This window comes from Polypterus senegalus, chromosome 1 (genome assembly GCF_016835505.1).
Source record: "Polypterus senegalus isolate Bchr_013 chromosome 1, ASM1683550v1, whole genome shotgun sequence".
In the NCBI taxonomy this organism is placed as follows: domain Eukaryota; kingdom Metazoa; phylum Chordata; class Cladistia; order Polypteriformes; family Polypteridae; genus Polypterus; species Polypterus senegalus.
In genome coordinates, this window is record NC_053154.1 from 337,644,444 (window position 1) to 337,668,896 (window position 24,453).

Below are 24,453 nucleotides of genomic sequence, written 5' to 3' on the forward strand. Positions count from 1 at the left end.
GTTGCTGGTGCCTTTCTTGCTCACAAACATCTCTTGGTGCCGCTGTGCCAGTAATAGCTGCGAAAACAGCCAAAGCTGTCATTTCCAAAGAAATATTTTGGATATTATAAAGCTCCTCTCCAGCCCGTTACGTTTCGCTCCTTCCTTTAAAATTCCCTCCATGCTTTGATGTTTATTACCACATGCTTGTACATATAGAGAGACACAGACACAAATACCTTACTGCTTCTTTCAGTCTCCTCAGCTTAAAGATGGCTACTAAGGTATTGGGGGAATGCCTGGAATTTAGAAGGAGGATCTTATCTGACCTTGTCAGGGCACAGATGGTGGCTGGTAATTCCTTTTAATTCTGACAGTGGCTGCTCATTCCTATTGCATATGGTTAATAACTTCATTTCTGAGCAGACTGTAGACCGCCTTCTTATAAAGAGGCAAAATGAATACGTTTTTGAAAACACTTTATTTAAAGAGCTCATACACACATGGACACATTGGTACCCTTCAGTCAATGAAAGAAAAACTCAAAATGGTCACAGAAATAACTCTAATCTGACAAAAGTAATAATAAATAAAAATTCTATGAAATTTAACCAATGAAAGTCAGACATTGATTTTCAACCATGCTTCAACAGAATTATTTAAAAAAATATACTCATGAAACAGGCCTGGACAAAAATGATGGTACCCCTAGAAAAGACTGAAAATAATGTGACCAAAGGGACATGTTAATCCAAGGTGTGTCCACTAATTAGCATCACAGGTGTCTACAATCTTGTAATCAGTCAGTGGACCTACATATAGGGCTCCAGGTAGTCACTGTGTTGTTTGGTGACATGGTGTGTACCACACTCAACATGGACCAGAGGAAGCGAAGGAAAGAGTTGTCTCAGGAGATTAGAAAGAAAATTATAGACAAGCATGTCAAAGGTAAAGGCTATAAGACCATCTCGAAGCAGCTTGATGTTCCTGTGACTACAGTTGCACATATTATTCAGAAATTTAAGACGTGGCCGCAGGAGGAAAATTGATGACAAATCAAAGAGACGGATAATACGAATGGTAACAAAAAAGCCCAGAAAAACTTCTAAAGAGATCCAAGGTGAACTTCAAGCTCAAGGAACATCAGTGTCAGATCGCACCATCCGTCGTTGTTTCAGCCAAAGTGGACTTCATGGGAGACGACCAAGGAGGACACCATTGTTGAAAACAAATCATAAAAAAGCCAGACTGGAATTTGCCAAACTACATGTGGACAAGCCACAAAGATTCTGGGAGAATGTCCTATGGACAGATGAGACAAAAATTGAACTTTTTGCCAAGGCACATCAGCTCTATGTTCACAGACGGAAAAATGAAGCATATCAAGAAAAGAACACTGTCCCTTCTGTGAAACATGGAGGATGCTCTGTTATGTTCTGGGGCTGCTTTGCTGCATCTGGCACAGGGTGTCTTGAATCTGTGCAGGGTACAATGAAATCTCAAGACTATCAAGGGATTCTAGAGAGAAATGTGCTGGCCAGTGTCAGAAAGCTTGGTCTCAGTCGCAGGTCATGGGTCTTGCAACAGGACAATGACCCAAAACACACAGCTAAAAACACCCAAGAATAGCTAAGAGGAAAACATTGGACTATTCTAAAGTGGCCTTCTATGAGCTCTGACCTCAATCCTGTTGAGCATCTTTGGAAAGAGCTGAAACATGCCGTCTGGAAAAGGCACCCTTCAAACCTGAGACAACTTGAGCAGTTTGCTCATGAGGAGTGCGCCAAAATACCTGCTGAGAAGTGCAGAAGTCTCATTGACAGTTACAGGAATCGTTTGATTGCAGTGATTGCCTCAAAAGGTTGTGCAACAAAATATTAAGTTAGGGGTACCATCATTTTTGTCCAGGCCTGTTTCATGAGTTTATTTTTTTAAATAATTCTGTTGAAGCATGGTTGAAAATCAATGTCTGACTTTCATTGGTTAAATTTCATAGAATTTTTATTTATTATTACTTTTGTCAGATTAAAGTTATTTCTGTGACCATTGTGAGTTTTTCTTTCACTGACTGAAGGGTACCAACAATTTTGTCCACGTATGTAACTTCATTAAGTCCTCCTGTCCCTTGCCGCCTGCACTTTCATACAGTCAATTATTTAGCCTCAGCTGCAGTGGATTCAGAAAATTTTCAGACCACTTCCCTTTCTGCACACTTTATTGTTGTAGATAGGGATGTCACGATACCAGAATTTTTGTATTCAATACCAGTGAAATTTTATGACACTCAATACCACAGCAAAAATGGAAATCCACGTTTATTTAAAAGTACATGCATTATTCAAGTGAATAATATTGTGCCTTATTCTGTAAAAGAATATAAAATATGTAAATACTAGTAGTAACAACAAATTTAAAATAGTGTAATATCAGTCAGATAATTGTAGACGAACAATCAGAGAGTTAATACAGAGCCTCTGTTCCTTTATTGGGACTGTGTAGGATATTAAAAAGTCATTTAGTTTGCCATCTACAAATTATTAAACAGTTACAACTCATGCGCTCTCAAAGCTGTCATTTTAAGTAAACTAGCATTGGCCTTCATAAATTTAATATGCGATAGACGTAGGGATTCTCCCAGTGTAACAACAAGTGGAGGGGGTGTTATTATCATAAGGGGATTTCAGCATAGGGTTTATGAAGAATGACATCATCATAGACAGCCTGATCACCTTGTAATGTACACATTCTAACTCTTAGTCTCTGACATGCTTTCACCTGTAACTGAAAATTACTGCTTAAAAATCAGTGAAGTGGACCTTTCTGTTTTTGGAGTGGGCCTGGCTGTTTGAGATTAGGGCTCAGTGTTGGTTATGAAATGTTTGCCTGTTCAAATTTGCTGAAAAAGTCAACATTTTCCATGGGGTGCACTTACATTTTCATACAATTTCTTCGTCTCATCTCTTTCCTCTTCTGTGGGAGGGTTGATGTCCCTGCTCAACCTTCTCCATTCAGCTCGGTCCTGCACCTCCTCGCCACTCAGACCCTCATCCTTCAGATCTTCTTTTAGTTTTATCCATCCACCTCCGCTTTGACCTCTTCCTCCTGAACTTCCATTCCCATCACTCTTTCACCCACATCTTCTTTGCCTCGCTTCATCACCACATCAGTCTACTTTCCTGTACTCTCTTAGATATTTCTCCTGCATTTGTTGCACCTCTGATTGTCTCATTTCTTATTCTGTCCTTTTTTTTTTTTTCCTAACTCCACTACTCTACTGTCTTGCCTCCAGGGGGGCAAACCAGCCCAAGTTGGTGGTGGTCCCAAGTGCAGATAAATAGAGAGGGTTAGTGTAAAGGGGGGTATCTGGCAATAAAGCCAAAGCCTGAATGATGGAACCAGTCCAATCAGCTTTGGAAAATACTTAAAATCAGTACTAAAATGTAAACATTTTTTTTTAATTTGTAAATTCTGAAATTATCCAAGACATTTTTATTTAAGCAAACTTCTTTAAAGCTGTTTTTTGTAACAACACAATTTTGCATTTGCAATTATAAGATTTATATTTGCATCATTGGCTGGTAAAAAACATTACTAAAGAATGATATTTAATGGATGAATCAAATTGATTGAAATTTTAAATTCCGCAGACTCCTCCTGCTTTAATTGTTGAAATCTGGTCCTTTCTTTAAGTGTGTCCCAACTTCAAGGCTTCCTGTGTAAAATCGTTCTTGTCAGTTTTACATTAATCCAGGATTCAGGAACTCTTGTAAATATACCTTTTTTTCTGTTTTTAGTGCATCTTACATGAGTGATCAGTCTTTGTTATTATCTAACGTGTGTGCAAACCCCGAATGAGAAAATCTACTGGACTGGTGTTACTCATAACTGAGAGACTGCATTGTATTCGCTAATGTGCCATTTGAGAACATGATATATGCTGGTTGTGCTTCCACTACGCTCGTCACACATTAGGAGTTATACTAATAAGTGTCAGATTACCTTCAAAACCCAAACGACTGATAGAAATGTAGCTCTTGTAGATTCATATTCAGAATGCTGTTTGGTCCATAACTGCATGACTCTGTCTTGAGTTTCAGTACATGTTATATTACTAGAGAGGCATGCTTTGTGCTTCAAAGTGTCGAAGCGCAACACTAAATTCATTTTATGTTGGCATTTACAAGTGGTGCAGCTCATTTCATTGCCGTTGTAGACAATCCAAAGAGCCACTTAGTTTGAAACACAATCCCATTGTTACATGCTACAGCTTTTCTTAGCACTGTCCCTATACAGTTTCCTTCCAAATTCCACAGACGTGGACAAATTTGCTGGTCCTCTTACAGCTCATGTAAAAAGTGCTGCCTGTCTCCTGAAAAGTAAAGAAAGGAACGGCAATTGAGTAAAGCGAGGCAAGTGTGAAAAGAGATCAAATATTGCTTATTCTACAAAGATCTTCTAAAATGACCTGGACACATTGGTTTGTACACCTAGAAAAATATCCTGAAGACTTGGACTTGGGTGATTTGTCAAACCAGGTGTTTTCTTTCATTAGTATCACAAGTGTCTCTTATCGTGCTATCAGTCATTCAGCCTTAAATCAAAACTCTAAAGCAAAGTCAGCTTTTTGTTAAACATGGAATCAACAGTGGGTGGTTCTTTTTTTGTGAGAGGGGTACCAACACATGGTAACCCTGATATCACTTAGAAAATAGTAGATGTTCTCATTCTAGATTTGTATTTAAAACTGAAACCAGGAAGCACTTCTTTACACAGAGAGTTGTGGAACTCAGGAACAAACTACCGAGATATGAAGTTGAAGCAGAAACCTGGACAACCTTTAAGAAGCATCTGAATGAGATATCAGGACAGCTTAGTTATTAGCTAAACAAATGGGCTTGATGGACTGAATTTCCTCCTCTCATTTTGTCAAATTTCCTATGTTCTAAATGGATGGATGGATGGATGGATACTTTATTACATCTTGCCTGAAGAAGGGGCCTGAGTTGCCTCGAAAGCTTGCATATTGTAATCTTTTTAGTTAGCCAATAAAAGGTGTCATTTTGCTTGGCTTTTCTCTTAATCCCAAGGGGAAATTCACATACTCCAGCAGCAGCATACTGATAAAAAAAGCAATATTAAATTAAAGAGTGATAAAAATCCAGGTATAACGGTCTATAATCTTGTATAATGTTAACGTTTACCCCTCCGGGTAGAACTAAAGTGTCGCATAATGTGGGGTCTCCTCAGTCTGTCAGTGGAGCAGGCCGGTGACAGCAGGGGAGAGAAGAGAGATGCCAAAAGAGAGAGAAAAGATAGAACAGAAGGAGGTTGATGATTTCAACAATCGTGCACTGAAATTTTCATTTCTAGGCATGACTTAGGTAGTTTTTCTTTACGAGAAGTGCTGTAACCCCAAGGGATGCACAAACCAGTGTGTTTCTTTGTGCTGGCCCCAAGCCCAGATAAACGGGGAGCGTTACGTCAGGAAGGGCATCCGGTGTAAAATTTTGCCAAATCAATATTCGGACAACAATACGAATTTCCATACTGGATCGGTCGAGCCCCGGGTTAACGACGACCCCACCAGTCCTGTTAGCCAACAGGGTGCTGACAGAAATTGGGCTACTGTTGGCCGAAGGACAAGAAGAGGGAGGAGACGTGTCCGGAGGCAAGAGGATAGGAGGAAAGTAAGGAGAGTGGAACTGAGGGTAGGAACTATGAATTTTGGCAGTATGACTGGCAAGGGGAGAGAGTTAGCAGATATGATGGAGAGAAGGAAGGTTGATATATTGTGTGTGCAAGAGACTAAATAGAAGGGGAGTAAGACCAAGTGTAACTGAGGTGGATTCAAATTGTCTATCATGGTGTGGATGGGAGGAGAAATGGAGTAGGGGTTATTCTGAAGGAACAGCATGTCAAGAGTGTTTTGGAGGTGACAGGACTGTCAGGCCAGAGTGATGATTATGAAGCTGGAAATTGGAGGTGTGATGATGAATGTTGCTAGTGCATATGCCCTATCATAGCATATGGGTGAAGTTATGAACAGTGTACCCAAGGGACAGAAAGTGATGATTGGAGCAAATTTCAATGGGCATGTTGGTGAAGGGATGTGATAGGTAGGTATGGTGTCAAGGAGAGGAATGAAGAAGGTCAGAGGATAGTGGATTTTGCCAAAAGGATGGACATGGCTGTGGTGAATACATATTTTAAGAAGAGGGAGGAACATAGGGTGACGTACAAGAGTGGAGGATGAAGCATACAAGTAGATTACATCCTATGCAGAAGGGTTGATCTGAAGTAGATTGAAGACTGCAAAGATGTGGCAGGGGAAAGTGTAGCTAAGCAGCATAGGATGGTGGTCTGTAGGATAACATTGGAGATCAAGAAGAGGAAGAGAGTGAGGGTAGAGCCAAGGATCAAATGGTGGAAGTTGAAAAAGGAAGACTGCAAGGTTGAGTTTAGGGAGGAGGTGAGACAGGCACTGGGTGGCAGTGAAGAGTCACCAGACAGCTGGGAAACTACAGCAGATGTAGTAAGGGTGACGGCAAGAAGGGTGCTTGGCGTGACATCTGGAAAACCTGGTGGTGAAATGGGGAAGTTCAGGAGAGTATACAGAGGAAGAGGATGGCAAAGAAGAAGTGGGATAGTCAGAGAGATGCAGAAAGTAGACAAGAGTACAAGGAGATAAGGCGCAAGGTGAAGAGAGAGGTGACGAAGGCTAAAGAAAAGGCGTATGATGAGTTGTATGAGAGGTTGGACACTAAGCAGGGAGAAAAGGACCGATGGGCTACAGAAAGGGGCCAAGCTGGGAAAGATGTGCAGCAGGTTAGGGTGATAAAGGATAAAGATGGAAACGTACTCACAAGCGAGGAGAGTGTGTTGAGCAGATGGAAAGAGTACTTTGAGAGACTGATGAACGAAGAAAATGAGAGAGAGAAGAGGTTGGATGATGTGGAGATAGTGAATCAGGAAGTGCAGCAGATTAGCAAGGAGGAAGTAAGGACAGCGATGAAGAGGATGAAAAATGGAAAGGCCGCTGGTCCAGGTGACATACTTGTAGAAGCATGGAGGTATTTAGGAGAGATGGCAGTGGAGGTTTTTAACCAGATTGTTTAATGGAATCTTGGAAAGTGAGAGGATGCCTGAGGAGTGGGGAAGAAGTGTACTGGTGCCGATATTTAAGAATAAGGGGGGTGTGCATGACTGAAGTAACTACAGGGGAATAAAATTGATGAGCCACAGCATGAAGTTGTGGGAAAGAGTAGTGGAAACTAGGTTAAGAAGTAAGGTGATAATTTAGTGAGTAGCAGTGTGGTTTCATGCCAAGAAAGACACCACAGATGTGATGTTTGCTCTCAGGATGTTGATGGAGAAGTTTAGAGAAGGCCAGAAGGAGCTGCATTGCATCTTTGTGGACCTGGAGAAAGAATATGACAGGGTGACTCGAGAGGAGTTGTGGTATTGTATGAGGAAGTCGGGAGTGGCAGAGAGGTATGCAAGAGTTGCACAGGATATGTACGAGGGAAGTGTGACAAGTGTGAGGTCTGCGGTAGGAGTGACGGAGGTGGGATTACATCAGGGATCGGCTCTGAGCCCTTTCTTATTTGCAATGGTGATGGACAGGTTGACAGATGAGATTAGACAGGAGTCTCCGTTGACTATGACGTTTGCTGATGACATTGTGATCTGTAGCGATAGTAGGGAGCAGGTTGAGGAGACCCTGGAGAGATGGATATCTGCCCTAGAGAGGAGAGGAATGAAGGTCAGTAGGACCACCAAGACAGAATACATGTGTGTAAATGAGAGGGAAGTCAGTGGAATGGTGAGGGTGAGGGAGTAGAGTTGGTGAAGGTGGATGAGTTTAAATACTTGGGATCAACAGTACAGAGTAATGGGGATTGTGAAAGAGAGGTGAAAAAGAGAGTGCAGGAAGGGTGGAATGGGTGGAGAAGAGTGTCAGGTGTGATTTGTGACAGACTGGAATCAGCAAGAGTGAAAGGGAAGGTCTACAGGACGGTAATGAGACCAGCCAGACGGGGGAGACAGAGCTGGAGGTGGCAGAGTTAAAGATGCTAAGATTTGCATTGGGTGTGACGAGGATGGACAGGATTAAAATTGAGGACATTAGAGGGTCAGCTCAGATTGGACAGTTTGGGAGAAAAAGTCAGAGAGGTGAGATTGTGTTGGTTTGGACATGTGCAGAGGAGAGATGATGGGTATATTGGGAGATGGATGCTAAGGATAGAGCTGCCAGGGAAGAGGAAAAGAGGAAGGCCTAAGCGAAGGTTTATGGATGTGATGAGAGAGTTCATGCAGGTGATGGGTGTGACAGAACAAGATGACGAGGACAGAAAGATATGGAAGAAGATGATTCGCTGTGGCGACCCCTAATGGGAGCAGCCGAAAGAAGAAAAAGCTGTAGGACTGTGAGACATTTTTACTTGTGCTTTTATTGTGCCTTCCGAAATAAAACACCTACTTGCAGTCACTCATCAGTGTGGTACTGACACTGTCAGAAAGCTAGTAGCATTATATTTTTGGCATTTTGGTATGGAAAAAACAGTCTTTGTGACTTCCCTACTTGTAGATTTAATTTTAAATGAGTAAATTGACTGTTTTTTGCCCCCAGTTTACATTCAATAAAACATAACGACAAATTGAAAGCTTTGCAGATTTATTAAAAATTGCAGAGTGAAATCTCTCATTTATATAAGTATTTAGGCCATTTGCTGTGGCACAGTTAAGTGTGCAGAAAGTGAAGAAGTCACTGAGTATTTTTTGAATCCACTTTATATGCTATATGTACCAGGCAAATCACATTTTTGTTGCCATTTGAAGTTTTAAAAAAAAAACAGTAAATACAACTTTGACAGAAAACAACCTATAACAGTGCCGTTTTTAATGAAAATATTAATATAAAGTTAGGATTTATTTGATGCTCTAAAAATGTAAATAAATAAGAAAAAAATTAAAAGTGGCATTTGCAAAAGTTTGGGCACCCAGTTGAAATGTCTGAAAACTAAACCATTAGGCTTGTCAAGAATTGTCGATAGGAATTGTCAGCTGAACATGCATTTCCTTTTTCTTTTTACGTGCGCAGATTTGCATGATTTGTGTTTTACATTTAAATACATTCCACTAATTTTTAGCATGCCGGTCAAAGGTTTTCTTTCCATACTAACAGAAAAATTTTTATACGACATACCAGATCAGTTTGTTGATCAATTACTTCTTCTTAAAAGGTGGACCTAACCAAAAATCAGACTAACACTTTTATGTGGTTGTGAGCCTCATTCATTAGGTATTCGCTTCAGCCTCAGACCCACTAACTGTATATTTGCATTTGCTAGAGCTGTATGATGCTGTCAAGTTAGCACAGGCCATAATCTGTAATAAGTGTTTCCAGCACCTTGCTGAATCAATAAATTAGATGGGCCAAAAGGTGTCCTGCCCGGTACTAGAGAGGTGAACCAGGAGCATTGCTGGCTTCAGCACTTATTAGAGTCTTAGCCCCTGATCCCAATAAAGCGTCATTGTATTAGTTGGTATGTAAAATTTGGGAGGGTGTCCCATTCAGTTTTTGCTCTGTCAACAATAGGGTGGGGATAGGGGGTCCCCCATAATGTTTTTACACAGTCCACAAGCATTTTCAGAACGCTAAATGAACAGAACAAGGGCTGGGCTCTCTAAAATCAAGGGCCAGAAGCCTAAGATCATTGGACGGGTAGGAGGAAGGGATCTCGATTGATCAGGATCCCCCCTCCCCAATGGCGCCATTGAGGTGAGCCTAATACAGTGGACCCTGAGTGTATATTAACATTCACAGTAAGCCACAGAGCCAAAGTAACAAAAAGGGCAGTTTAATGAGAAAACCTCCAGTACAGTCATTAGTATGATATTTATGAGCTGCTCACCCAGCCACTTCAGCATGAAAGTCCTCGGAAGTTCACCGCCAAATTAGATACGGGAGCCAGAAGAAACATTAAAAAAAAGCCACAGAGACGGAATTCATAAAGGCAACATTCAAGGGAAGAAATGAAAATAAACACTTTTAAAAGGGGACTTGTGACGCAGTAGTTTCTATGAATTAACTTTTACGGCTTCAAAATCAAACAGGTGTATGCTATTTCGACACGAGAAAAACAAAATCTACTCAGTGTTTAATGGCTTTCTTTAATTAACGTTTTTCATTGGCATCACTAGACTTGTTGCCGAGCTGCTTGCACTTGCTGAAGGGGCTGCTGTAGTATTTGCGATGTGTTTTCAATGGCATGCCTTTCAGCCATTAAACTTTTAAATATGCTGCCAGATGTAAAGTAAAGGGAACTGTTGTTATAAAAGTGTTCAACCCTAGTTTTCCAAGCTCATTTGTGGTCCTCTCACTGTGACTACTGATTTTTCTTATTAATCTGTCATAAGAGCTGCAGCAACAGTAGCTGAAGACATCACTTTACTGGATATGCTGTTCAATATGTAGTGCTTCAGCCCAGAAACGCCCAGTCTGATATAGATACAGTGCCCTCCACTATTACTGGCACCCCTTGTACAAATTAGTAAGAAGGGTTAGAAAGATCTCCGTTTCCTGAAGATCTGTCATCTTGAAATGAAACAATGAGAAACATCTGACTTTTAATTGACGCAAGTTCATTCAAAGAAAAACAAAACCCTCGTCAAGAAATAAATATTTTTAACAAAAACGAGGTGTAATCGGTAATAATAATAATCGATAGAACAGGCTGCATCTGATCCTAGGCAAAGGGTCTGAATACTTGTGTTCATAGAATATTTCAGTTTTTATTTTTTATAAATTTGCATAACAATTCTAAAATCTTATTTTTGTTTTGTCATTCTGGGGTGTTATATTGAATATTGCTTGATGAGGGAAATATTTTAATGATTTTAGCACAAGGCTGTAACATTTAAAAAAACGTGAAAGAGTCTTGAGTAGTTTCCGAATCCACTGTGAATTTGGAGATTTTAAAAGTCTGTAGACATTGCGAGATTTCTGAAATGCAGTTCAAGATATCTCAGAATGGCTTCCTGTAAAACTGCCTATATTTTCAGGGGCTTCCTGTCTATTTTAAGGTATTTTGAAATGCATCTGAGGTATCTGAAAATGAGCAGGAAGTTATTTTGATACATCTCAAAATGAACAGCAGATATCCGAAAATAGACAGGAAGTTATTTTAAAGATGTCCTGAAATGTAATCAATATACAGTAGAACCCCCGTGTCCGTGGATTTGGTTCCCGAGGTTTCAGTCACCTGTGGTTTTCATTGTCCTGAAAATATTAAATGGATAATTCAAGAAACAAACTATTGGCTCATTCCGTGCACAGCTTGTAGCAAAAACCCAGCATGCCTATCTATACTCGGCAAAAAAAGAAACGTCCTCTGACTTTCAACTGTTTTTACTTTCAGTAAACTTAATGTGTAAATATTTGTATGAACAGTAAAAGAGTCAACACCATAAGACATAAACTAAAAATGTTTCACAATGTGTCCCTGAATGAAGGGAGGCTCAAAATCAAAAGTACCAGTCAGTATGTGGTGTGGCCACCAGCTGCTTGAAGTACTGCAGTGCATCTCCTCCTCATGGACTGGACCAGATTTGTCAGTTCTTGCTGTGAGATGTTACCCCACTCTTCCACCAAGGCACCTGCAAGTTCCTGGACATTTCTGGGGAATGGCCCTAGCCCTCACCCAGCGATCCAACAGGTCCCAGACGTGCTCAATGGGATTGTGAGGATGATCAGCTGTCCTTCCTGTCTCCCTGTAGCGCTGTCTTAGGCGTCTCACAGTGCGGACATGGCAATTTATTGCCCTAGCCACATCAGCAGTCCTCATGCCTCCCTGCAGCATGCCTAATGCACGTTCACGCAGATGAGCAGGGACCCTGGGCATCTTTCACAGTCGGTAGACAAGTCTCGCTAGTGTCCTGCGTTTTTAGAACTGTGACCTTAAATGCCAACTTTCTGTAAGCTGTTAAGGTCTTAACGACCATTCCACAGGTGCATGTTAAATAATTGATTATGGTTAATTGAACATGCATGGAAAACATAGTTTAAACCCTTTACAATGAAGATCTGTAAAGTTATTTGGATTTTTAAAACATTATTGTTGAAATACACAGTCCTGAAAAAGGGACGTTTCTTTTTTTGCTGAGTATATGTGTCTGAAGTCATTTTCTCCATTTTAACACGTTGCATAATGTATAACTCACCTTTAAGCTTTAGTGTTTGTTGCCCCGTTATCAGAGTGGTGTGAAAATAACCCTTAATTTTCCTTAATAATGGCTCCAAAGTACAGGTTGTGATGCTGGCAGCTCTTCAAAGCCTAAAAGAGGCCGTGAAGCGCTTCTCATCAGTGAAAACAATGAAGAATGAAGAAGCCAATGAGTACCCACAATAGGCTGATGTTTTTGTAAGAAATCAATGTAACCATATAATGTAAAAAAGTGTTTAAAGTTTGTGTGTAAAAGGTACTTTTCATTGCCCCATCATCCCTTGAGCATTAAGCTAAAACATCAGAGTCCCGTTCATTTGAGAGAGAAAGAGAGCACAATTGTAATAATGTGCAATGTATTTTATTATCATTTAATGTTGTCTTATTGTGTGTAATTTATCAACTTAACAGTATCATATGTATGTACGTAAAAATAAATTGATGTATAGGGTTCACTGCCATCTGTGGTTTGAAGCATCTGCGGTAGGTCTTAGATCAAATCACCCGCGGATATGGGGCTTCTGCTGTATCTATACATACACAAGACATCTAAAATATATTTTTAAATATGTCAAATTATTTCACGATATCTTAAAAAACTCTCTGGTTCATTTCCAATATCTTAAAATACATTTCACTTGTAAAGCTCGTCTCCATAAATCACAAAATATGTTCCTTAAAATTTTAAGAATGTGCGATACATTTTGAGATATCTCAAATGCCTGTCAAGATATCCCAAATACATTTTAAGATATCTTTAAAAACATAAACTTACTGTAAGATATCAAAATATAATTTTATGATATCTACTCTCTAATTCTGTTTATCTCAAATATATTTCCGGACATCTTAAAATAACGTTCTGCTCATTTCAAGATACCTTAAAATAGGCAGGAAGTCCCATTTAAAAGAACTGTGATGTTGAGATATCCCGAGGTGAATTTCAGATATCGAATGCACTCAAGGTCAGCTTGAGATATCTGAAAACATATGTGAGGTATCCAGAAATGCATTTGACATACCTCAAAATGTAAAAGAACATATTTTGAGATATCCGGAAGTGAATTTCAAATATGATTAAATTTTATTTTATGATTTCTAAAATTCGCTTTGAGATATCGCTTAACGGGTAATTCGGCTTGCCATAATCAATGCATATTAGTGTCACATCACTTTTGTACTCAGTTTTGTTTTCATGTATGTGTATTAATTTGCATTTGTTTGCTAGTTGACAAATTTTTCATACCTGGTCTAACACAGCCCTAACACGGTGCCTGGGAATATGGACGATTACTGAGGCACCTCATTCAGACTAATTAGAGACATGAAATTCGCTAAGTGACGATATTTCAAGAAAGTAAAAGCGCACTCTGAACCGTCCAATCCTAGGAATTGTGGCAAAGTCCACGGAAAATAATGGAATATTAAGCAGCTACTCCCCTCCACAGTGAATGCTGACGCCTCTCTCTGACAGACAAACTCATTCATTCATTTCTATGTGCGCTTTGATGTTAATCAATGGGACAAGCAACCGAAACAAGCAGGAGCTGCAGACGGCTCCATGGTAGAGCATCACCAGACAAGATCCTCAGCACCTGCTGATGTTTATGAATCACAGACGTCAAGCAGTAGAAGAACCAAATTCTTCAAGTTAATTTAATGGTAAATTTACCTTCGTTTGTGCAGTTGCGATTGTCCAAAATTACCACAGTTCTGCAGCTTTTAGTTTGCTTCATACGATAGTTTATGCAGTAGTTTGGCACGTTTTTAAATAATTGCACAGTCCAGGTATCTTCGTTTTAAATGTTTTAGTAAAATTCAAAGCAAAACGGTTCACACAAAAATAGAGGAGAAAATGTTACTAACAAGGAAAAGAAAAGTTTTTGTTTAACCTCTTTAGCCTTACACTTTTTCCCAAAAGAACATGTAAAAAGAGTAGCATTTTTAGGCTTGAAAAATTATATATTTATTAAATCTCATCTTCTACTGTAAAATGTGCAAAACACTAAAAGTACAAAGTCAGAAGAGTACAAAGTATAATAATGATACAAATAATAATAGTAATGAAGAATAATAGTAATAATAATAATAATGCTATATACTGTGAAAATGAGTTTGTGTGGTATATTTTGAAACACGATGAAAGACTCAAACCAGCGTCACAGTCAGGACAATAGTACCGCGATTCCTTGTGGATTTTTGCACATGTATTTTTGACACACGCGTCACTTTCAGATTCATCAGAATCACTTTCGATTTCACCGTCTCAGTTTCACTGCTTGAAGATGTATTCACTTCGTCATCACTGTTCATATCCCTGTCAAGAGCGTGCAACACCTGGGTTGCTGAAAAACATTTCTTATAACAACAACATTTATTTATATAGCACATTTTCATACAAAAAAATGTAGCTCAAAGTGCTTTACATAATAAAGGAATAGAAGAATAAAAGACACAATAAGAAAATAAGTCAACATTAATTAACATAGAATAAGAGTAAGGTCTGATGTCCAGGGTGGACTGAAAAAACAAAAAAGAAAAAAAAAAAAATCTGCAGGGATTCCAGACCATGAGACCCCCTGACCAGTCTCCTCTGGGCATTCTACCTAACATAAATGAAACAGTCCTCTTTGCATTTAGGGTTCTCACGGAAGAACTTGATGATGATGGTCATGTAGACTTCTGGCTTTTAATCCATCCATCATTGTTGGAGCATCATGATGCTTTGAGTAGGTGGAGGTGGCACAGGCCGCCACCACAAAGAAACCAGAAAAAAGAAACAGAAGAGAGAGTAGGGGTCAGTACGGATTTTAGAGCCACCATGAATAGTTATTATGATGAATTGAACATACAGAGTATCAGGATTAAGTCAAAGTGAAGTTATGAAAAGGCCATGTTAAAGTAATGTGACAGCATTCTGAGGCTGGGACAAGACATGTCTGCCCCGTTGCCTGGGTAACACTCGATCTTGTCACTTACCTAAAAACACGCCTATTGTTTCCCGAACAACGCACTTTTATAGCCCGAGTAATCCTCTGGTTTAACGCTTATGTGAGACACGTCTATACAGTTACCCGAGGGATACTTGGGAGTAACGCTTTTAGAACTGTTTTTACAGCTGAGTGATACTCAGGTCTAACTCTAAGGAGGTTAAAGAAGGTTCTGTTTAAGGCCTCCTTATCTCATTCCATTTCTCTCTGTTTGGTTATACAGTCATAGTTTCAAATGTTAATTTCAAAATGGTCAGAAAACTGTATGCCCTAACAATCCATGCTTCTGGAAGTGTGACTGTTTCCTAACTGGCTCAATTAACCTAACACTCTGTTGTACAGATATAGCTAAGAAAGTTCTATCTTATGTCAACTTTTACAATTGGTAAAAAGACTATACCACAATCTGAGTAACCATGTGAAACATTTGACACTATTTGTCACACTACTCTTCTCAATAGATTATCTTCAATTGGCATTACCCACCCTCCAATAGGCTGGTTCAGATCCTTACTCTCAGAACGTACTCAGTTCGTTCAGCTTAAAACTTTCACATCCCAACCCACTGCTGTTACTTCAGGTGTGCCCCTGGGCTCTGTCCTGGGAGCCCTCCTTTTCATTATTTACCTCCTCAGCAATATCTTTCATAAATATAACATTAGCTTCCACTGTTATGCTGATGACTCCCAGCTCAACCTCACTAGTAAACGTTTTTCCTTTCCACCTTCCTCGCTTATTGATTGCATAGCAGAAATTAAATCCTGGTTTTCTTTACATTTTCTTAAATTACATAGTGATGAAACTGAGGTTCTCCTCATTGGTACAAAATCAACATTATTCAAAACTGATCATTTTTCCTTTGTTATTGATAATTCCTCTGTCTCCCCTTCCCTACAGGTGTCATCCTTGACCGTACTCTTATCTTTTCAGTCACACATCAGTAACATCTCCTGGTCTGCTTATTTCCACTTATGTAACATGAATCATATTCGCCCCACACCACTGCTGTCCTCGTTCATAGCCTTGTCACTTATCGTCTGGATTATTGCAATTCCCTTTTCTTTGGTCTTTCTTGCAAGTCTCTTTATAAGCTTCAACTGGTTCAGAATTCAGCTGCCCATCCGCATCATTACTAGAACCCCCTCTATTCACCATATCACTCGCGTCTTGCAGCAGCTTCTAGTTAAGTTCCGCATTCAATTCAAAATTCTGCTGTTAACATTTAAGGCTATTCACAACCTTGCCCCTCCACATCTGTCTGACCACCTCCATGTTGCCATTCCCTCCTGCACCCTTAGATCCTCTTCCTCCTTCCACTTGACTGTCTCTTCCGTCCGTCTTATGCTCTGCTCCCCAGCTCTGGAACTCACTACTCTCCGAGCTTAGAAATTTTGATTCATTCTCACTTTTCAAATATAAACTTAAAACTTGTTCTTTTTCGTTTGATTGCAATTTCTCTGTCAGAGTTTAAATTTTGTATTTTAGTTTTATTTATAATGTGTGTTTTATCTGTTGTTCGGTGTCCTTGAGTGTTTAGAAAGGTGCCTACAAATAAATAAAATGTAAAAAAAACTAGTATTCTATTAAAATTAAGTGAATTTAATGTTAACTTTCTAAGATTGTCTCAGACCCCTTCTTCAGGCAAGAATGTACATCTTGCCTGAAGAAGGGGCTTGAGTTGCCTCGAAAGCTTGCATATTGTAATCTTTTTAGTTAGCCAATAAAAGGTGTCATTTTGCTTGGCTTTTCTCTACATTCATAATGGCTAACACGGTACAACAACCTAGTACTAAGATTGTCTCTTAACAGTTTGCTTAGCTTTGAATTTCAATGTAATGTAACTTAACACTGATCATGGAGAGTTTAAGCCCCAGTAAATTAAAGATTGCGGTGTATTCTTAATGTTAGCTGTGTGTGACAACAGAGACAACCTCTTAGACTGAAGTTAGGCAGCTAGAAAGAAACATGATCTCTTGGACAGTTGGGCATTGAGGGCATATACTGTATTTACGCCTGTACCATGCGGACATTTTTTCCCGAAAATTAGCATTAGAAAATCAGGTGCACGTCATTCACAAAGAAATGTAATTCTGTAATGTTTACTACTTCTGCTTGGGCTCGCTCGCTCGCTCACGCTCTCTCTTGCGCGCGCTCACACTCTCTCTCTCCACGCTCTGCGCTCTCTCTCTCTCTCTCTCTAAACGCTTCCTATACAATCACAACGCGCGTCATGCCAGGGGCAAAATGATTTTCACAATTTTATTTGTAAAAATTAGGGTGCGCATCTTACACGAGGACATGTGGTACACGAGTAAAAACGGTAGTTATCTGACCATATGTATGCATGTGATGTACGTTGATGTGGTGAATGAGATCACATGTAGAAGCTTTAAGAAATGTAACCTACATACTTAACTCCTGAAGCAGAACAGCGTAAGTTTCCCTTTTCTCCCCATTTTTTTATGTGTATTTTCAACTTTTTCCCCTTAATTTTTGTGAACTATTTGCTTTGAATTTAAATCTTTAAAAAAAGAAGACTGTGGAGATTTTTTTTTTTTTTAACGTATGTACGTCGAGTCATACAAATGCTGGAATGCTTGTCTGGTAGCTGCCTTTGAACTATTTGGAAACCCTCGACAGACCTAGCTACAAGCAGTCATTGCATGCCAAGGGGGGTATGTGACAAAGTCTCTAAATATGACTCCCTTAATAGACCTGCCATTGCTGTGTGACAAACATTCTGGTACCCTGAAATGCAGGGACCATGTAGAAAAGGTGGTGTGCGACTGAAATCCCCTTAAATGAAAGCCTGCCATATGTACTTTAACCACATCTGAATTGTTTGATTTGTAATTTTAAAGCATGGAGCAAATCGAGGAAAAATGGGCCTTTATCCCAAACATTAGGGAGGACACTGTAAGTCCACACATACATAAAAATTTTCGTAAAAACAAGTTGCACAAATAACAGTCAATCTGATCAATTCTATCACCTGATTGAGCCTGAGAGCCTCGTTTTTCTCTTTCACCATCACATCATGTATGTCTGGAGTACCAGGGTGTTGTACCGTGTTAGCCATTATGGATGTGGTGAGAAGTTACGCAAAATGACCCCTTTTATTGGCTGACTAGAAAGATTACAACATGCAAGCTTTCCCTCGAAATTCATTTTTTTTAATTCTGTATTACATCTTGCCTGAAGAAAGGGCCTGAGTTGCCTCTAAAGCTTTCATATTCTAATCTTTAGTCAGCCAATAAAAGGGATCATTTTGCTTAACTTCTCACCATCGCATCAGATAGCTTTTGACCGTGTAAATAAGGTGTCGATCAAGTAGAATTGTGACACATCACTGTGTGCCCTCAGCAGAGCTTGCCACAGAGGCGCTGAGATGAAAGTGTGCAGAGTATCATGCGTCCTCTTCTAGTTATCATCAGGTATTTGCCACTCTGCACCTGGAGCTCTAATTGGTTAAACAAGCCACTCGGTTATTGCAGGTGTGCCGGTGCACAAACACAGCTGTTGTCGACCCTTATGAATTCCCTAGCCCCAGACCCCAGGAAAATATAAATGCGCTATGAATGAAGTCACACCGTGCACATGGGACGTTTATTGTTACGTCAAGATTGCTTGAAAGTAGAATTTACTGTATAAATTGTGATAACCTATCTGGAGCTTGAAATACAATAACTAAGAATCCTATGATTCCGCACAAAGCAAACACGCTATGAGTGTGTAAACGCCTTTACAGTCACAGTCTGCATCCACTGGACTAATTCACCTCATAATTTTGAACACTTCACTCATGTCTCCTCCTCATCTCCTTTGCTTTAGTGGAAAGATCTTTCTTTTCTTTGTCCTGGCGTTTGCCCCGCGTAGATGCGGGGTCTGCATGTTTGCTCGCATTTGTCCACTTGACCCGATGTTGATGTGTCGCTTGTCTTCTCTTAACCTATCCATTCAATGCTTCATCAAAACCTGAGGCATAAGGCCATCTCAGCCACAGAATTTTTGTTGCTTCTGAGCATGTGGCCATACCATCGTAATGATCGCTGTCACTCCCATCATTTTCTACAAGTCTTCTTTGTTAGTGACATGGTCCAAACACCTCAGTCCGAGTATCCAACGAAGCATCTGCGCCTTCACGACGCACAGCGTTCATTCTTTTTCACAATCGCCAGCTAGCAATCCACTCCATACAAGGCCACTGGCCGAACCACCATCTTATAGATTTTAGCCTTGTGGTGTATTGGACATCTTGCAATCACAAAGGGTCCCTGTCACTTGACGGTAGGCACAGGTGTCAGTGCAAGTGTCACCATCAGCACTCAACATGGATCCCAGATACCTGAACTGGGTGGCTTTGATCAGGCCGTTGATGATGGTGGCGCTGTCTGCCTGTCGTCTACATTCCACACACACCACCTTCTTGATGTTTAGCTCCATTTTCATCGAGCCCCCTGGTTTCCACTGCTGCACTTGCCACTCCAGATCTTGATGTGTCACCTTTGAGAGGAAAACGTCAGTGGCGTACAGGACCGTCCACGGGTGTCGGGGTTGGATATCAGCAGTGACCGTGGCCATACTCGGAATAAACCGGAGAGGTGATAGGGCTGATGCTTGATGGACATAAAACTAGTGAAAATATATCAAAATAAATAAATAAAAAATGTAAGTAATCTTTGAAAACGAGACAAACACTCTATAGCTCTTGAAGGCTTGGCCACTCAACAATGAAAAATGGTGGCATAGAGGTTGATATTGCGCTTTTCATTGATTTCCGATGCGAGTGGCAATCTGCTCCTTTATTACAGTAAATGGCATTGGCACTTGTGATTTGTTTGTATTTAATAAATTGGTTGAAATGGAAATGTGAAGCCCCTCAGATTAAGAGTCCCAAGAGACAAAAAGTTCTTGTTATCTTAGAACCTTAAATTCAGATCTTGTTTTTTTTCTTTTGTCGTTCCACAGGTCAGAATGCATCAACAAGTTTGCCACCGTTTTCGGGACGATGCCGCTGAAGGTGGTAGAGCACAGAGCCGATCCGGTGCTTTATAAAGACGACTTCCCTGAGAAACTTAAGAGCTTCCCCAACATCGGCAGCCTTTGAAGATCAAACTAAAATGAGCGGGCCGTTTCTTGACTGAGAGGACTTTTGAGGTTTCAGATCTCCCCATTTCAGGTGCCGGTAGCACTGTACAGAACTGAGGGGGACTTGTTTAATGTCACAAGGTTGGATGAAATATTTTAATTCTTGCACTGCAGGAAGAAGCCAAGGAGCACATTATTTAAAATGTACGTTTGCCGTTCTTTCACACCAGAAAGAAGTGAAGGCCTTCTTTTGGGACCGTTTTATTAATAAACATGTACGTAAAGAGATGCAGTCTGGGAAGGCGGAGTTTTACGCGACATTTCTTGTTTTTATTCACTTACTGAACGAGTGCACGATGAGTGAATATGGCAGCTTATCTTTTAATGTAAAATTTTAGCTCTTGTTGGTGGGGATAACGTAGCTGGTGGGCAGTCATCCAAGTATGCGATATCTAGACGTCTCTTGTATGTGTTCTCACCACAGTGTGTCTGTATATATATGTGCGTATGTATATAAAATGCTGGGACTGTCAATCAGAGTAGTTGAATATTCATTTAACACTGGGTAGTGACACGGGGTCTGAACATCGGTGATCAAAAATGCCCATCATACCCAGACATATTCGGAAAAACGGCAGAAATGTAAGTGACTTTAGTTTTATCGTGCTCTTAAGATTTTGGACTTTTGTGTTAATTTTTTTTAATCGTTATTTTTAACTTTGTCATTATTATGTTTGGTGTTGTCACTGGGGATAAGTAAATTGGTATTGTGATGATTTTGAACAAAACTGTGATATTCAGTATAACTTGATACAGTATGTTCTCAAAACACCTTCAGGAGTAAAGAACAGCACCACATACACTCAGTGGCCACTTTATTAGGTACACCTCTTCAACTGCTTGTTGACACAAATCTTGAATCGGCCAATCACGTGGCACCAACTCAATTCATTTTGGCCTGTAGACATTGTCAAGACCGCTGAAGTTCAAACCGTGCATCAGAATGGGAACAAATGGTGATTGAAGTGACTTTGAACATGGCATGGTTGTTGGTGCCAGACGGGCTGGGGATTTTCACACACAAACATCTCTAGGGTTTGAAAAAGGGAAAAATATCCAGTGAGTGGCAGCTCTCTGGGTGAAAATGCCTTGTTGATGCCAGAGGTCAGAGGAGAATGGCCAGACTGGCTGGAGCTGATAGAATGGCAACAGGAACTCAAATTAGCACTCGTTACAACTGAGGTGTGCAGAAGAGCATCTCCGAACATACAAGATGTTGAACCTTGAAGCAGGTGGGCTACAGCAGCAGGAGACCATAGCAGGTGCCACTACAATTCACCAACATTGAACAAGAGAAGATTGGAAAAAACGTTTGGTGTGACGAGTCTCGATTTCTGCTGCAATGTTTCGATGGTAGGATCAGAATTCGGAGTCCGCAACATGAAAGCAGGGATCCATCCTGCCTCGTATCAATGGTTCAGGCGGCTGGTGGTGGTGGTGGTATAATGGTGTTGGGGGGGTATGTTCTTGGCACACTTTTTTTGCCATGAATAATTTCAGCAGTTCATAAGGCAAAAGGGGCTTCAACCCTGTCCTAGCAATAATACCTAATAAAGTGGCCAGAGAAGGGTATACCATAAATCTGTTTTATTTTTCTCACATTAATAATATGAAATATTAGCAAAAGAAGCTGTTTTAGTTTGTTTTTTTTTTCCTCTCAAAATTAACATTTTCACGAATAGCCGAGCCTCAAAGAAATATAAATAGTGTGTTTTTATGAAATATAAATAGTGTGTTTTTATTCCCTACCATTTTTAGGTGCCTTCACCTATAATGTGCAAAGCCCCAATTGCGAAAGCCAGTGTCTGTCTACGTGTCTGCATGGAACAACTCGGGGCCCCAGTAGTTCAATAGTTCAATTTTGTTGAAATGTGACGCGCATATTCTTGAAGGAAAATTGTCACGACAGTTTAGTTTCAGTTCAGATATCTCGATTTCCCATTGAAAACCATTGGCGAATGTGTGAGCTCGTCCATCTTAAAACAGACAGAGAAAAGGGTCTGGTGATGAGTTCGCTGTGTCAGCTTGGGAGCCCCTGGTTGGTCTTGTAGACAGTCCTGACTTGAGTAACAACGTCACACTTCAACACCAGAGTGTCCACAAAGAGACGATACATGACTTTAAATACCACTGACATGCCGTCATAAGCACAGCAACAACTGATGGAGAAACGTCAAGACCACCAGAAAGGCCTGCAAGGGGTGAGAACTGATGTGGAGGAGGAGGAGGCTGATGATGGAGGGACACGTCAAGAGGTCTGGAGGACCAGAGAAGGGTGTGAATGAGGGAGTGAGGACTCGGGTTAAAAGCAGTAACAGACAAGACCCCAGTTAGAGGAGGCCTGCACCAGGGGTGGTCTTTAAGTCCTCACCTCCTTGATACCTCTGGTTATGGATTAGTTGACTCGTGGGGTAAAAGACCAGTATACCTCGGTGAAGGCTTTGTGCAGATGACATTTGGCCTGTGTAGCACCAGAAAAGAAGAATAGAAGAGGAAGTGGGGAGAATGGAGAAGGTGCTTTGGAAGATGGAGGACTGAATGATAGGAAGAAGACAAACTGAGGTGTAATGATGGTCAGGATTCAGCAGTTGGCCCGCAGAGGGAGCTATTGAAAAGAGTGGACAGTCTGCACTAATCCCTACTTCCTCTGCTGTTCTCTTTCCGGTTTTCTGTGCGGGTGATCTGCGCCCACGACCACCACCACCTGATCAGGGCACCATGCAGTCCTTCAATTATTGGGTTGAAGGCCAGAGGTCCACATGATCAGCATCATCTAATTCTTCCATGTGAAGCCTGAAAACCTTGAGGACTGATTGAGATCATTGATGTTAGGTCGAGGGCTGGGGGTCTCGTGGCCTTGGAATCCCTGCAGATTTATTTTTTTTTTGTGTCCACCCTGGCCATCAGACCCTACTTTATTCTTTGTTACTTAGTATTGCCTAATTTTTATATGTTTTTCTTTTTTCTTTCTTCATCATGTAAAGCACTTGGAGCTCCATCATTTCAATGAAAATGTGCTGCAGAAATAATCATTGTTTAAATATTTAAGACCAGTGGTAGCCCAAGATGGAGAGTTAGATACAGAGATAAACCACAGAGGCCAGTGGGGGTGAGACACTCGTAGGACGGTATGAGGAGTTTTGTGTGATTGAAGAATTAGGGTGAAGGTTAAAGGTCGGGCGGTACGACCAGCAGTGGTGTATGAAGATGACAGGTGGGCAGTTAAGGGAGCGTGGAGTTATAGGGCCTTATGAAATCCGTTTTATTTTCTCACAAATTCCATGTTGTTTTTTTTTTTTTTTCCCGTTTTCTCCATTTTATTTTTCTTTGATTCGGATTTTAGGGTTTTTGCATTTTTATTTTTACTGCAAGAAAGTAGTAACAGCTTCAATGAAAAAAACAATAATGAAACAGCACTTTAGCACAACTCAACCTTCTTCTGCAGTTCCATTCATCAGCTAGGAGCCTAGATCCTCCACAATGCTGTATGCCAAGGTTGCAGTAGGACAGCGAGTGCCCTCCAGAATTGTAAGAGCTGTTACTGGTTTGATGAATCCTTCCAGGATGAAGGTGAACTTCACTTTTAGAAAAAAGGAGTGACCCACTTTTAAGGACTTGTGGCATCTGAGGAGATGCCTACTCTTCTGCCCAGGTTTGTAGGTGCCAAGTTTATAACGGAAGAGTCAAATGTGGACCTCGTGTGCCTCGTCACCGCGAGTCAAAATATTAAATCAGAAACATCGTTGTTAATTTTTAAAAGGGACTCCGTTAGCAACCAGTGCCATTCACTAATAACATTTTTCTATGGGAAAGACTGTTGATATTGGTGAAATGATTCACAGTAAATACATCACGTACAATTAGAAAGAATTACCATACAGCCAAACGTTTACTCGCCTGTCACTATGATGAGAACGCGGTGGTCTCAGCTAGTGGTGGTTTCATCAACGAGATAGATAGATATGAAAGGCACTATAGATAGATAGATAGATAATGGAAGGCACTAGATAGATAGACAGATAGATAGATAGATAGATAATGGAAGGCACTAGATAGATAGATACTTTATTAATCCCAAGGAGAAATTCACATACTGTACTCCAGCAGCAGCA

General features: G+C 40.4%; 1 protein-coding gene across 2 annotated transcripts in view; it reads left to right on the forward strand.

Moving 5' to 3' along the window:
* The window catches only part of ext2 (exostosin glycosyltransferase 2), a 287,961-nt gene extending 267,146 nt beyond the window's left edge, over positions 1–20,815 (forward strand). For both annotated transcript variants that reach the window (XM_039739082.1, XM_039739091.1), the window contains exon 15: positions 20,162–20,815. In XM_039739082.1, coding sequence (XP_039595016.1) covers positions 20,162–20,300 — 139 coding nt within the window. In that variant the 3' untranslated portion in view covers positions 20,301–20,815. The remainder of the gene's footprint in view (positions 1–20,161) is intronic.
* The last annotated feature ends 3,638 nt before the right edge of the window (positions 20,816–24,453 follow it).